Raw genomic sequence first — 15,053 nt, 5'->3', positions numbered from 1 at the left:
TAACTGAAAAGATGACACAAATACCAGAAAGTGTGATATTGGTTCCAAGTAGAGCTTATTCTATTAATTCCTGTCTCCAAATATGGAACTTCCAATAGTGACTCGCTATCAACAATGAAATTTATTTGAGACTGTAAAAGGGGTCAGTATTAAAGTTTTTGACTAGTCTAGAATCTGTTGCACTTGTCATTTAACACAAAAAGACAAATATATCATGTCACATGAACTTTTTAATGCCGTTTAGCCATCTGCATTCTTTGTTCTACTCTTCTAAAAGCCTCAGGTCTGGTGAGAAATGCAATAAATGCAAAGGCCTTTCACAGCTGCCATTTTATCTCATTCCAACAGACAAATTTATGACAGTTAGATCAAAATCCAGTATCTCTGTTCTGGAAATTAAGTTCAAATACATTTGAAAGTGCTCGTATTGTATAGTTGCTGATAGTGCTTCGAGACAAGTGATAATGCGGTACAAATTCAGAAAGGACCTGCAGAAAGTTCCCTCCTGGTGCTGAGCTCAGATAAAGAGGCAGGTAGACAGTGCAGTAAAATCTGAGCAATACAAGCATTAATATTCTGGGGTCAGTTAATGTCATTTCATCTGATATACTCTGGTTTATGTAGCATCATTTTACAGTGTTAAGAGCAATTTGGAGGTTTTCTATTGTCAGTCCGTCCAGTCTGAATTTGCTTATGCATCTTTTCGACTGAATATGATGTTTTAAATAGCAAATTAGTTCAACCATCCAAAGGAGCTCACCCTGTTATGTTACATGAAGAACGAGCTGATGGTGAAAAATTGACAGGGCAATAGGGTACAGTCTGTTTAAGAAGCTTTAACCTGAGGCTGATAAACCAGTATGGAAGTCTGAATTGGGCAATCTTTTCCTATCTTACCTGTCTGTATTTCCATAGCTATGCAGTCATGGCAGTGCTGCTGCCAGTGTGGATGAGAATAATGAGAGTTTTATTATTCCAAATACTAAGTCATGAATCTTATGATTTCTTCTCTTCCTGTCTTCCTCTGCTAAAATACGAAATTTAGAAGAAAACATAATACATCTGAAGTTCTTAAAGAAGCATAATTTATCTGAGAAGATTTGGTTTTTATCATTTTCTCTCTGGTTTATGAGCCTTTAGATTATAACAGTTACATTACAAAAAATGATTTCCCCAGAGCTGCTTGTCTGTTTGCTATTGAGTACATGCTTTTGTTTGCCTCTCTAGCACTGTTATGCATAGTGGGGAAACTATTCACAGAACTCAATATAACCTACATGCAAACCTAAATGCAAACAGATCTGGACTGGGAGACAAATCCAGCTCTGCTCATTTTATATGCAAATAACAACCCATGCAATGCAGAAAAGAATACAAGGCAATGTCTCTTTTAGGACAAAGAAATGGTATCACGGCAGCTAGAAACCATAAGCAGCCATTCAAATAGAGAAATAAGGCAGGTAAATCATTCGCTCTAATATTTTCTAGTTTTTCTCACTAAAGATCAGAGCATCCTGAACCTCCCCAGAAATGTCTAAGAATATAGTGAATCTAATTTCCAAGGGCTAATATTAGAGAAGTTGGAAAAATGGGAGAAATAGAAAAGAAACCTTTCTAGGAAGCGTTTCCCTCAAAAATGACCTTTGTAAGGATGTTTCAAGTAGAGCTTTAGTGATACTTTTAGTGCCATGTGTCAGTCCTTCAAAATACTTTCTATTACTAGATGAGTATTTCCAATGAAGTAATTTTACTTCAAAACAAAAATGACGTTATCAAACAGTTCTAATTCCTATGTAGTGTAGAGCCAAATTTACCACGTTTTATATCGTGCTGAATCTACTAAATGGCAGTGACTATGCATGCTGATCTCATATTCATTTCTCAAATTTATTTTTTCCGTTACAAAAAGGAGCTTCTTCCTTAGCTACATGAGGTCTATAGCCAGTGCCAAGAAATATGACAATTCCTCTTGTCATGACTTTTTTTCCCCTCCTTGGTTTTCAGTGTATTGAAAGGCAGATGATATGCTTTATGCTTAAGGTTTATGATGGGCCATAAAGTTCCACCACTAATGTAAAGCAAGTCATTCAGGGAAAAAGGTATTATATATATTTTTCATGGATTTAATCTATATTTATATAAGACACGTTTCCATTTCTTAGAGATAGGAGTAAAATTTAGATGCAATAAGCAGGCAGTCTTTCCCCAAAATTCATGGAGGAGTGTGTCTTGGGGAAAAAACAGATATTTTTTAGCCTCTGGTCCTTAGAGCATCTGGATATTTTATATTTCTAGCTCTGATAGAGAGTGGAGTGTATTATCTTGCTTCTCCTGTCTGCTCTAACACCCACATAGCCCTTCCCCTGGCTTATGTGCCTTTCACTTATGCCATGCCATACAAGCTGTTGCATTGCTGAAGCTGTTTGGTACAGAGGGGTGATAAAATCACAAACGTAATGAACCCCCTGTGCTCTGCGTTTGCGGGGAGTTATCAAACCAAATGTTTCCTAGCTGCTGTTTGCAAACGTTACCGCACTGGTGTCGTTCACGTTTGGGTAAATTGAAGTTAGCATTAATTCTGTTGCCAGCTTTTAGTTTTGACTGAATTTGATTTAAAAAAAATATGTATATAGTATATCGTTGCCACAGTGGCTGGAGAGCTCAGGGAGGAGAGGAAGAGGAGGGGGTGTTGACGTGTGCTATGGGGCAGTTCCCTAGAGCCTGGGAATCAGCACAAAATGCCTTGTGGAAGGACTGCACTGAAAAATGCTAATCAAAAATCTAGTTCTACTAGATTCTACTTCCCACTAATGCTTTCTAGTTAGCTATAGCAGCATTTTCTTCCTCCTTCTATTATTCACTTGAAAAAAAATCTAACAAAACCACCCCAAAAATTCCACCATAACCTCTGTAATACAATCACTGACTGTGCAATGTTCAATATTATTAACACTGTAATCTTCTTTCTTTTTCCCCTCACAAACACCGAGCTGTTATAAATAATTCTGATAACGTGCTAGCACGTTAAGGCTCCAAAGGAATAGGTGATGCAAGAGCTTATAAAATTAGTTTTGACCCTACCCACAAATTTATAGTTTTAATGGAATAGGGAGATAATGTCTCCATTTCCCAACTGTGGCACCACAGGTTAAACAGTTTGGCCAAGCTCCTGCTTCAAGTCCTTGATAAAGGTCTGGGATTCAGGCAGAGTTCAGCCTAAATCTTCTAAGTCACACTTCCATGCCTGGCCTTTTACTATGTCAAATTATCAGATGCTATTGAGCTGGGATGCTTGGTTGTGATTTTTTTCTTTCTTTTTTTTTTTTTTTTGATGAATTGATGTAAAATTTCAAAGCATCAGTTTTAGATCTTAGAGAATAAACAGAAATAGAGACCAATGGCTCCAAGCTTTAGTGTTCCTTGTAGAAATGTGATGATACAGTATTATCTAATTCTGCAGTCCTTGATCTTCTGTAGATCTGCCTGTTCACAAGATAACACTATTCCTAAGGAGTGATGTGTTGAGTAAAATTAAATAAATAAAAAAGTTGAAATTTGTGCATTAAAGGAAATGGAAAAAAAAATGCTTTAGGGACATTTTTAGGAAAGTTTTGAAACTAATGGGTGTTTTAACTGAATAGGATTGTGGGACTTTGTTCCTAAAGTGTTGTCAGTCGACAGCAAAATCAAGTTTGTAAATCAATACACACATTTCACATCTGGGCATTTTTAGATACGATCTGAAATGAATCTTTAATAACGCATAACTTATATTACATAAATTTTAAGCAATATCATTGCCCAACTCTGAGGAACTTTAATACGTTGCAGATTCCTTTGTTTAATTACACGTAATATAGCTAGATAGTGCTCTACAGTTTTTAAAAATTAATTGTGAGTGCACACCTGATTATTATTGGTTATATATGAACTAACAGTGATTCATTTATTTAAATTTTGCAAGATTTCATCTCATATTAAGCACCTGAAGCAATTTTATACATTCAATTGTTGCAAGGCCTGTTCAAAAATGAATTTTGTAACTCAGGCCTGTAGACTAACAGAGTTTTAATTGTGGGATTATGGAAGAATTAGTGTTATGTTCTACTTGAACCTCGTAATAACCCTTAAAAGTGCAATTACTGTGCATTTCTGTTATGACATTTAAAATGTATTGAAATAATGTTAAATTCCTTCATGGTCCTTTATTATATAATTATTAAAATGAATGCCAAATGCTAAAATGTTAAGAATGGGTCCATTCCTGGAGATAATTACCCTGTTGATTGTAGAGAATTACTCAGATATCAGAGGACAGAGTATCTATTTCTGTTGAGGGAATCCTAGTGTAGTTTTCATATAGTCATCAGAATAGTAAAAAGCTTTGACTGTTGTTTTTGCTTCTAATTTTTCCTTATATTCTGTTTTCAAACAATCAGGAAGTGGAGACTCCTGGCAGCCACTTTGTCTTTTACTTTTTAGCTCTGTTTGGAATAGGGGAAGTCAGAGGTGTATGTGTTTTAAAGGAACACAGGCAAATATATGAGATTTCATGATCACACTCCTCTTTTCAAGGTACTTTTTATCCTTAAGTTGCAATTAATAGAGCAGAATTTTTCAGCTTCCTGCTTACCCTAATAAAAAAGATGACTTGATCCTGCCTCTTCCTACACGCGGGAATTTTCCGCTCTGAAAATGAGGGTTGGATTTGGAGTAAGAATGAGAGGCGACCTGCTACATTTCTGAGTAAATGGCATCATTTCAGCAATCCTGATCGCTGTCTTCACTGTGACTTTAATCAGCAGAAATTCCCCAGGGCAGAAAAAGACATCAGGCTGCGCTGCAGGCGGAAGTTGCAATTTTCCACTGAAGTATCATTGCAAAATGAATGGTAGCTCTGGGACTGCCAAAGAAAACCACATCCTCCTTGTAGCTCAGCCGCAGCCCTTGTGTTTGTTTCTCAGTTAACTATTAGTACTGAGGGAGAAAGATGAGAAAAATTAATAGAGAGGCAAGCATAAGCGCTAGGAAATAGAATAGATTAGGGGTACCGAAGAATAGCTGTTTTACGCAGTACCTAACCTACGTAAGCTGTGGCGGTACGTTAGTCTAAGCACGTAACCGAAGGCACAACATCGGGGCTTTCAGACTACTTAATGGCTTTTTTTTGTCTAAACTGAATTAGTTCCCTAATTTGGTTTGATAAATAGGAAGGCTCTTTTGTGTAGAGAACGTGATGGCGTGTAGAAGGAAGGAACAGGGTTTCCAAAAGGGAGAGATTCCTGGAAACGTAGAGCAGCTCAAAAGCAGGGTTAAGTTCATATCACCTGAAAATTTTTATTTTAAATCTCATTGCTGTCTATTGTCTATTTAGAATTGTTTTCTGTAGTGAAGATTCCTCCAGCCCCAAATGTTTTCCTCAAGACTGCACCACAGTTCCTTCCTCCACCCAAAAAGGTGCAGTAAATCCTCCAGCAGCAACGAACCAGACCAGTGCGTGTGTGCTTGGAGACCCTTGAACGTTGCACTACAATTCTGTCGTACCTCGCTTGTTTGTACGGCAACACCATGGCTAAATTCTGATTTAAATGCTTATTTTTCTAAAACTGCTTCTCTGATGCCTACTTTTCTGCCTAGCTGCCTTTCATTGAAAAAAAAAAAAATCACATTACTTCTTCTGTGTTTGCACAGTGCAACTGATATGTTTGGAAAAGCAAAGAAAAAATGAATTATTAATAGAAACTGTGTATGAAGATTTACTTTTTTTTTTCCAGAATGCCTAAACAACTAATGAAGAAATGAGACATTGCAATGAAAAATGTCATAAATGCAAAGGCTGTTGGAGAGAGTTGTATTGAAGAAAACTGTTCTATGAAACATTAATTTCTTAATGCTAGGAACATTTTGTTAGATGGCAGCTGATTCTGAAATATTGTCTATAATTCATTATCATTCACAATGCCATGATTCAACTTCTCCTCCTGTTTTGAATTAGTATAAAACATTTTTAAGAGCAGTTTTTTAAAATGTTTAGAAATTGCAAGTAATGAATGAATGAATTCATATTCATGTCACATGAAAGGAATTTATTTTTTGAGCTATGCTTCTAGAGAAAAATCAACAGCAAAGCAGAAAAGCAGAAGATTTTGCTTAAAAAATGTGAGAGCCCTTTGACAAATAAAGCGAGCATCTGAAAATGTATTAATACAGGACTTTTTTTAGTCTAAAAATTTTTTAGTCTAAAATGCCTCAGCATATTCTGTGCTGTTTCCTGAATATTTCTTCACCAACTTTATTAGCAAGAATGATACGCACATTGTATGGAAAAGCAGGCTGGCAAAGGGAATTCTTAGATCTAGTTTGTATAGTCACTTCAAGGAAATATTACCTATCCTGAGTTACAACTGAAGACATTTAAAAATTCATAATCCCTCACGTCTTTGGCATTTACCTTCTCACAAAAACGGGAGCCATCTTTTCTGGTTTCCATTCTGTTGCTTATTTACTAGTTCCTTGTACTCTTCTGACCTGAGAAACCTGGGAAAAGAGTCCTTCTCCATGAGACTATAGATTAACCTCTGAGCATCGTCAAAGCAACTGAGGGTGGGCTCCGAAATGTTCTGAGAGATGTGGTTTCTGGTATGAAAGTCAATATTTATCTGTAGGTAAGAAGGAGGCATAAAATTAATTTCACTTTGATTGGAAAGCTGTGTACATGGCAATCGACATTTGAATTTCCTCTCAAAATGCCCTGCCTGAGGCAAACTGGCAGGAAGTTTATGTCTTCATTTTCTAGTATACTGAATTCTTAATTTAATTTGGCTTTCTAGTCTTAAAGAAATAATATCACTTTAAAAAAAAAAGAAAAGGAAAAACTTGCCTCTGATTATCTCACCCTTTTTTCCAAGCCAAATCCTATGAAGTACTGATTACAGAGGAGTTAATTAGAGATGTAGGAATTTAGCATCTTTTTAGGACTTGGCTCAATAAATGCTGTAAGGATTTTTTGTTTTTAATAGTAATAAAATGGATTTTGATCATCCGTAGGATATGGGGACGTTCAAATCACAGTCACTGTCAAAAGCAAACCATCAGTGTAAAAGCTTGTTGTGAGTGCACATCTGATGGATCATTAGCAAATATTTTCCTTCACAGAAAGCAATTTTAACGTAATCGTCAAGTTGAATGCGTTTTAGTATTTGTCATGTCAAAAATACCTGTGCAAAAGAAAATGAACAAATAATGATCATTAATATTCCAATATCCTAGTACCTATAATATGGAGGAAATGATGCTAAAAAGTAGTGAAAACAAATTATACTGAACATGCACTTCCTTAAAGGTTAAGGCAGAAATTTCCGAAGGTGAGGTAAGCCTGTGGCCTGTGTGAAGAACGTATGTGAAGTATTACGTGACCGGCAGGTGTCTTTGCTTCACAGGGTTCCCCGCAGCTTTCTCCCTGGCAAATAGGAGATGTGAAAACGGAAGAGACGCCCCGGGGAACTGCATTTTCTGTCACTTGGAGGAGTTTGGTTCTGAACTTCCCGCTCGGTTCCCGTCCTCAGTGAGTACCCCGAGTACATACAAAGGCCATTTACCTCCTTTGGAGCATCAGCTTGTATGAAATCAGAATAAATCTTTTGGGCTTTTGAGGCAATCTTAGTCGAGGACTTGGTTTTCTTGAAGTCCTCGCAGGCCAGCCAGAACTCAATGTTCTCCTCGCTGAACTCGGACTTCAGAAACGTTCTGAAAGCTGCCAAGCCCTCTGGAAAAGAGCACGCGAGGTCATGGGCGGAGGAAAACTGAAAGATCTGTTATTTGTAGAGGTATCGTACACACAACCGTTTATTTGTCTGTTACTGTTCTACCTGCCAGCCAGGAGTTAATCCTAAAAGGCTGTTGTGGGGCAAATAAACAGGAGATGAAACAAAAGCAGTGATAAGGTGACTAAGGGAATTTATTTCTTTTAGTTGAGGAATGCTCCTAATAGCTGCCCAGCGTAGATCTTTCTAACGCTGACCGGCTAGTTGAGAAGGGGATCTTGGAGATTTTGGTCTATAAAAGGATTGGACGCGACTAGGCAATCCGTGATTTGAGGCTGACATCTGGTCTAAGAGGTACCCTGAACATTAAGTCATACTGTGGAGAAGTAGCACGCTCCTCTCAGAGGTAAGGGTAGCCTGGCTAAACAGCGCTTACTCCTGCTTTCAAGTAATGATTTAAGTTTTCAACAAAGAGGAGGACTCTTGAACAGTTTGTTCAGTATTTTGTGCCCTTTAAGAGAAAAAGTGAAACAAAGAAAGGAGATTTTGGAAGAAGTTGTTTTGAAATGAACCCACATCACAACCTCCTAGAAGAGAAAGCTGACAGCACCCAAACTTTGCTGTGTTTGTCAGATTATTACTACTCAGAAAAGGTGGGGAGGCACCCCGGGGCCCAGGCCACAAAGTGCCAGCAGGAAAATGGTGCAGGTGCAAGGAAATTTGGAATAGCTCCAAGTGGTTTAAGTTAGGTTTAAGTTCAGTAGGAGTGAGATCGCTTGGAGAAGGGAATCTTGAATTTTTAGAAATAATCACTCTTTGACTGAAAATATCAGACACAACACGTGTATATTTCTTTGTAGTGGGAATATCTAAGAAACGGTTTTATTTGATTTTTTTTTCTTCATGCTTACATTAGTGAAATGCATTAGCTATAGTATGAAGAGCAGAAATCAGAACCTACTCCCCTAAAGCATCAAAGTTGTTCAGTTCCCGTTCTGCTTGCTTCACTATCATCACGTGAGTCCTCCTGATAAACTGTGTAAATTCAGGATCAGAGCATGAGTTCGATTTGTGTTCGACTGCCTTGTTGTTTCAATGGTATTTGAGAACAGCTTTACTCTGTTGAAAAGCAAATAGCACAGCTGCTGATTGCATAATTTAAAAAATAGGAAAGAGAGAACACGTTGCACTGAGTGTAACCACCGTTACATGCATAAAATAAAACTCCTGTCATATTAATTCAGCCTTGTTAAAAGTCCCTTAAGTGTTGGTCAGAAGGAATATCATGCTTGCAGCTTGAAGAAACGTGTCGCCTCCAGCTTTCGGTGCACCAGCTCAAATGCCTCTAGCGATAGGGCTGATGCAGTTCGAAGCGCAGGGTGAGCTGCACCGGAAAGCAGTGTGAAAACCTGACATCAGTGTTTGTGAACAGTGTTGATGCACTTTAAAAAAAAAAAATGTATTTTTAATGTACTTCTTACCTTTATTGGCTAGTAGCGTATCCACAGACTCAAGCCAGGCCATAGTTTCCCTAGAGGTTGACCTGTGGAAACAACATCTATCCTTGAAAATAGCATTGTGATCTTTTGCCGGTGTGGTCTATCATAGTCATTCTGTTACTTGAAGCTTGAGCTATCTCACTGAGGGAGCAGGATGAGTTATTTGTGTTACCCTGTGTATGTATGAAAGTCAACAAAAAGTATGACTCTTAGTTGTTTAGCGGGTAGAGAACCCATCCAGACTCATAAAATAGACTGTTATTTGACATTGTCTGTTTGATTATTCATCCAGGAGACAGTAGTAGTAATGTTTGCAATTGGCTGACTATAATAAAGGCAAAGGAAGGATATTAGTATTCTGGAGTGTGTATTGAATTTCTTCTCAAGTTTGAATGGATTAGCCATTAATTTATATGACACTTTCTGCTTGGAATGACTAGAAACCTGTTCCCAGTCAAAAAACCTCACAAATTAATTTGTGTCAACCTTAGTCACTTTATACTGAAAAGTTCTTCTAAGATAATCTTACTGGTTTCAGACATCCAAATTTAGAGAGTGTAATTGCTTTCAACCTCATACTTAGGCCTTATGTTCATGTCCCTTAGTGAGGACAGTAACTAGTCCTCAGGTGTGACAGTGTCAACACAAATATTTAACTGCAGGTATATTCATAAGCATTGCTGTAAGGTTAATGCATTGACATTCTTCAAAGGCAAGCATTATTTTTTGTAGCTGTCAGTTTACTTGTTTACTGCACAAAATGATGTTTAAAGGAAATAAAATTATGTACGTTTATATATATATATATATATATGCACACACACACAAGTGAAATGGGAGTTGTAAATGTATGTATTGAAAACACGATTGAAAAGTAAATATAGCAATACATAACATTTTGTGACATGTTATGAGCTGATAGAATTAACTAGGAGAGAATTTGTTTTTAGTAACTTTAGTAAGCTTTAATTAAATGTATAACAAATCTATGAGTTGTTCAGTGAATATTGAACAGCTTTCCTATCAAATGATCAAGGACCAGGCTAAGACAAGCATGGACCTAATCCTGCTCATCTTCCTCACGAATAATATTCTTTGAATCATTCAGAGAGCAATCTTGCTAACCTCATTGGATTTACTTGAATGGGAATGGCAAGCAGAAGCGACGACAAGGAATCAGGATAATCATGTATGCTATAAAGTGGGAAGGAAAATAAAAGCTGTCCAGATTAATCAAAAGTTGACCGTGCCGTCCCATAAGTCTCCTCAGATTAAAAGAGCCATAAACAACAACTCACTTCACTGGCATTTTTTGTTCCACTGTCTGACTGTCTCAGGTAAAGCAGAATTTCTTTTTCTGACTGATCTTCAAGCTGAAGGCAATGTGACAGCAGGAGCACAGAAGGCAATTGGTATCTGAATAACCAAAGAATGTAATGCAAACTGACACTCTCAAGTGTCAATTTTAACACTTTCAAGTTATTTCTGTTTCAGAAACATGGCTTATTTTTTAGCAGTGGCCAATCTAACTTAATCTATGAAAGGCAAAGAATCATTATTTAACTAAACACATTTTATATGCAAACATCTTTCAAGATGTATTTATGCTCTGAACAAGATTTTAGTAGAGAAATCATCTTGTGATTTTTTTCTCATTGACCATTTGGCTTACTGACTGTGGAAAAGAAAAAAGGAAGACAGATTCAGTGCACATCACTAGAAAATTCTTCACTATAAGTAAATGAATATATTCACTCTTACGTTGTATTCACAAATCTTACCCCTCACCTTATACATCTTGCTGTTCTAAGGTCCCTGAAGGCCATCGTCTCTTTTGTTCATTTATGCAAGGCCTACCACAAGGGGACCAAATAGTGCTGGGGTGCTCATAGTATGCACACTGATACCATTGCATCTAAAGAGGTCACGTGGTGACTGCAATATTTGATGTTTTTAATGCAGTGATTTTTCCCATCGTTATTGATACGTCCTTCCATGTGTCTCCTTCTAGGGGAATCATTCTGCCCCCAGAACATTCTTGTGACATTTTGTCTTCTGCTCTTGATGTGGTATCTCTGCCATTTTCATTTTAAAGAAATGAGGTACTACTTTTGGAGGATTATGATCTTAACTAATTTAAATTAAAGGGTTATCACTGTGTTGTTAGCACAAAGTCCAAAAAAACCCCTTCTAAACAGACAAACAAAACAAAGTTGAATGATAAGAAGTTGCATGTAGATGCTTACTTTTCCAAACCAGTAAGTATCCTTGAAAATTTCTGGACAAATCCTAGAAAATATTTATGTGTTTGTGTATTCTAATGTGCCTTTGTTTAGACTGCATGTGAGGATCTCAAAGCAATTGACCATAGGTGATGTTACTACAGCAAATAATACTAAAAGAAGTGAATATGTCTTGGTGTTTTCAGGAGGAGGCTTTGCTTTTAAACACCTTAGGTTCTCACTGAGGAGTGACAAAGATTTAGGAGCAGTACAGAAAAGGTGTTGAATTTTCAGCCAAGCAACGTAATTCCAGATAAAGGCTTGAATGTAGATTTTCTCCTGATTTAAGAGAGCAATGTCAGTAAAGTCAGGGCAGTTACAAGGATGGAGATGACACCACATCTAGCAACAAATCCTTCTTGCATGCTTCCATTCAGTCCCACTGATATTGTATACTCCGTATACAATCCTAGTGATTATACGATTCTCCCACCTTAGGAACTCCGATTGTAAATGAAATGCTTTAGAAAGCACAAGTGCTGTTGGTGCGTTGGCTACCAGAAGCATATTTATTCTCGAACTACTTATAATTCTCATCCAGTGTAATCAACAGTGCAGTAGAGTACATCTGAGTAGACCTTGTTAATGCGAGTAGTCCCATTAGCTCCTGTGAGACTATTCATGAGAGGAAGAGTTGCAAAATCTGTGCCTATTCTTTTGTAATCAACTGATGATATACATTTAAAAAAGAAGTTTGAAACAGGGTAACAGATACCTTTTAAAAAATTTCTAATTGCTTGATGTCTGCATGATACAGATATAACCATTCCCTGAAGACTTTCAATGTATATACATTTTTTAAAGTCAATCTTTCTGATTACTGTAATTTAAAAAAGCTCCTAATCATGTATCTGACTGGATAGACCCTTTTTTTTTTTTTTTTTAAGGATATTTTGGGATTAATGTTTCTCACTGCATTTTGGTTTCTTTTTCATCACTGCTTTGCCATAATTTTGGACCTTTCAAGCATCATTAAGGCTATTCCATTGTGAAATGAAATTAATTTCATAGCAAATCATCATAGCAGCTGTGGAAGGATGCAAATAGCCATGCTTTTCTGTATAGCACACAGTAACTAGGTGCATGTAATCAGACTCCTCTTGCATTATACAGGGTACTTATCCTGGGATGCTGGTGCTTGACTGTCAGCTCCTTAAGTTTTCTGGGGAAGCATGGTGCCAGCTTCTCTAGTTAATCTGCTGACACCTAGTGTGCCTCAGCCTGTGTTTGGAGGAAAATAATCAAACAAAAAAAGAAATATGAATGTATACTAGAGAGAGCCTGGAAATCCCACATAGAACTATTTCTAAACTTTTTGGAAATCTTACGCTGGAAAGTTGGAAAGCTTACGCTGCTCACGCCTGCAGCTTCAGTTAGCTGTTAATCCAGACTGGACTTTCAAAGTAGTTCAGGCCCATATCTGCTTAGTGAATTTGAGTATATTTCAAAAACTTCATCTATGAGGGTGCTGGCTTAAGATTTCCTCAAATCTGGTGACTGTAATGCAGATCCTTAGTTTGAGTCCCCTGCCTTCAGCAGCCCACAGGAGAGCTAAAACTGCAGGGAATTGAGTGTGAATCTGTTGGTTGTACATTTCCTCCTTTTCTGATATTGCTTGATAAGGACCATTGATTTATTAAATATTTAAATCATCTTCTGAACTTTCAGAATGACTGCTTGACATTTTAGCGATACTCATCACTTATTCTTTAGGTGTCCTTGGGCATTTATGTTCACTGAGTAATCCTCCAGAAACCCCTACCTTTATAATAATTAAAAAAAAAAAAAAAAAAACAGCTGGTTAGGGAAATGAAGCATGTAATTTTGTATCCCTGAAACACATCTGGGCTTGATGCTAACCTCAGTAGACAGTATGAGACAGCTCTTCATGTTCAATTACTGTATTCACTAAGGAATCATCTTCATTTATGTATGTTCCCAGAAAGGTTGCCTTGTACTCACCTGAGTGCAATGTGAGAAAAGGCCCCACTCTCCAATAGCTGTTTTGGTTTGCTGGTGTGTCCCCTCGATCAGGTTCAAAATCTTATCGTCCTTCAGCACTCGCCTTCTGTTGAATCCATTCCATACCCAGGCTTGCTTGGATACTTCTGCTTTGTATAGCGTAACCTCAGCAGAAAAAAAGGTAATGTTCTGTTGGTCCAAGCAATTGAAACAGAGAATTTCATTACCTTTCTTATACTGGGAGAAGCCAAGATGATCTGGGCACTGCTGGCATCTTAGTAACACAGAACCACCTGTTATATGGGATGCAAATGCATTTTAATTGCAGCACTATGGAAATAACTGTCTTCCACCTTCCAATAGCACTGCACAGATTAAGAAAAGTAAGGCCAATTTACAAAAATATATTTTTTTTCCATGTGCATGACTTTGTGCGTTTTCAGCATACCACAGAATTCTTTTGCATAAGGAAATGAGCTTTTATTTTCCACCCAAGCAACGTATGTCCTTCAGGTAAAAGTTTTGATTTCAGGTGCAGTTTGTCAAAATACTTAACAGCATTCTGGATGCCTCATATATAGAATTTCCAAGTACTACACAAACCTACATTAGCAGAGAATCGGAAAAAATTCTCAAGAAATTGTGCAACTTTGAAGATTCTCATTTAGTACTAACTGTCGGATTGTTCAGCACAGGTAATGTCCTGGATGAGTAAATTGTTATTTATACAGCATCAGGCTTTGCAAAACTTCCTGTTTGCACAGAAAGCCTTTATAGTGCCATAGTGTGGATTTGTGCTTGGAGACAGGTATAAATTGCCCAGACTCAAGGAGATATGAAAGGTGGGCTTTATGTCTCAGAAAGCTCTTGAGCCGTAATTTCCCATATCAGTAATCTCTTGGGTAGTGCCCTGCTGGTGGTCTGTATCAAGCCAAGTTGTGCTAGGTAGTGAGTGAAAGGGAAAACCAATGTTCTAATATTCTTGGTTCCCTCTCTTCATGAAGGGCTCTTGGAAGTTTATCTCCTGACCTGTCCAGTGTGCCCATGCCTAAGTAATCTGGGGCAACTGTGGCTATGGTGTGGATCTCCTACTAATTCACTCTAGAGGTAGGTAGTCCGCATGACGACTCAAAAGCCTTGTCTTCCTTAAGGAAAAATTGGAGTAGTGTTAACTGTAGAAGTTTAAATGAGTCTGAAATATTGTGAAGTAATGAGAGTTTTTTTTTTTTAAAAAACAAAACTACACACAAGTTGCAGGCTGTAGAAACAACAATTCAAAGCTGTCCTTATACTAGGCTTAAGCTTAATGTTCTGTCCTGTTTGAAAAATACAAATTGCCTTGACTTCCATAGGATTTTATTTCATGCTAGTTAATTTTAGTTAAGTTTTATAACAAACACAGAGGCTAAATCATAAATCTAGATATTCAGATAATCTCTTATGAAGTGTTATGCAAACAGATGTAATCTGGAAAAGGAGAGAGAAGAGCTCTGGTATAAAAGTAGAGGGAGCTTTTACAAGCACAGCTCTAAACGATCAGAGTTTTT

The 15,053-nt window shown here is 37.3% G+C and overlaps 1 protein-coding gene across 2 annotated transcripts; it reads right to left on the bottom strand.

The window, feature by feature from the left end:
• Positions 1 to 4,253: 4,253 nt before the first annotated feature.
• RGS21 (regulator of G protein signaling 21) lies at positions 4,254 to 13,656 on the bottom strand. Of its 2 annotated transcripts, XM_068952071.1 has the most exons (5): positions 13,507 to 13,656; positions 9,245 to 9,321; positions 7,599 to 7,765; positions 6,452 to 6,659; positions 4,254 to 4,977 (listed from the first exon to the last, which is right to left on the bottom strand). In XM_068952071.1, exons 2-4 carry the CDS (start codon positions 9,285 to 9,287, stop codon positions 6,456 to 6,458), a joined length of 414 nt encoding a protein of 137 aa, XP_068808172.1. In that variant the 5' UTR covers positions 9,288 to 9,321; positions 13,507 to 13,656; the 3' UTR covers positions 4,254 to 4,977; positions 6,452 to 6,455. The 2 variants fall into 2 exon arrangements, 1 of the variants encoding a protein (XP_068808172.1); XR_011142456.1 differs by lacking the exons at positions 4,254 to 4,977; positions 6,452 to 6,659; positions 13,507 to 13,656 and having other exon boundaries at positions 7,580 to 9,147; positions 9,245 to 9,972.
• Positions 13,657 to 15,053: the final 1,397 nt, after the last annotated feature.

This window comes from Struthio camelus, chromosome 8 (genome assembly GCF_040807025.1).
Source record: "Struthio camelus isolate bStrCam1 chromosome 8, bStrCam1.hap1, whole genome shotgun sequence".
Lineage (NCBI taxonomy): Eukaryota > Metazoa > Chordata > Aves > Struthioniformes > Struthionidae > Struthio > Struthio camelus.
This window is presented reverse-complemented; position numbering and strand designations above follow the sequence as displayed.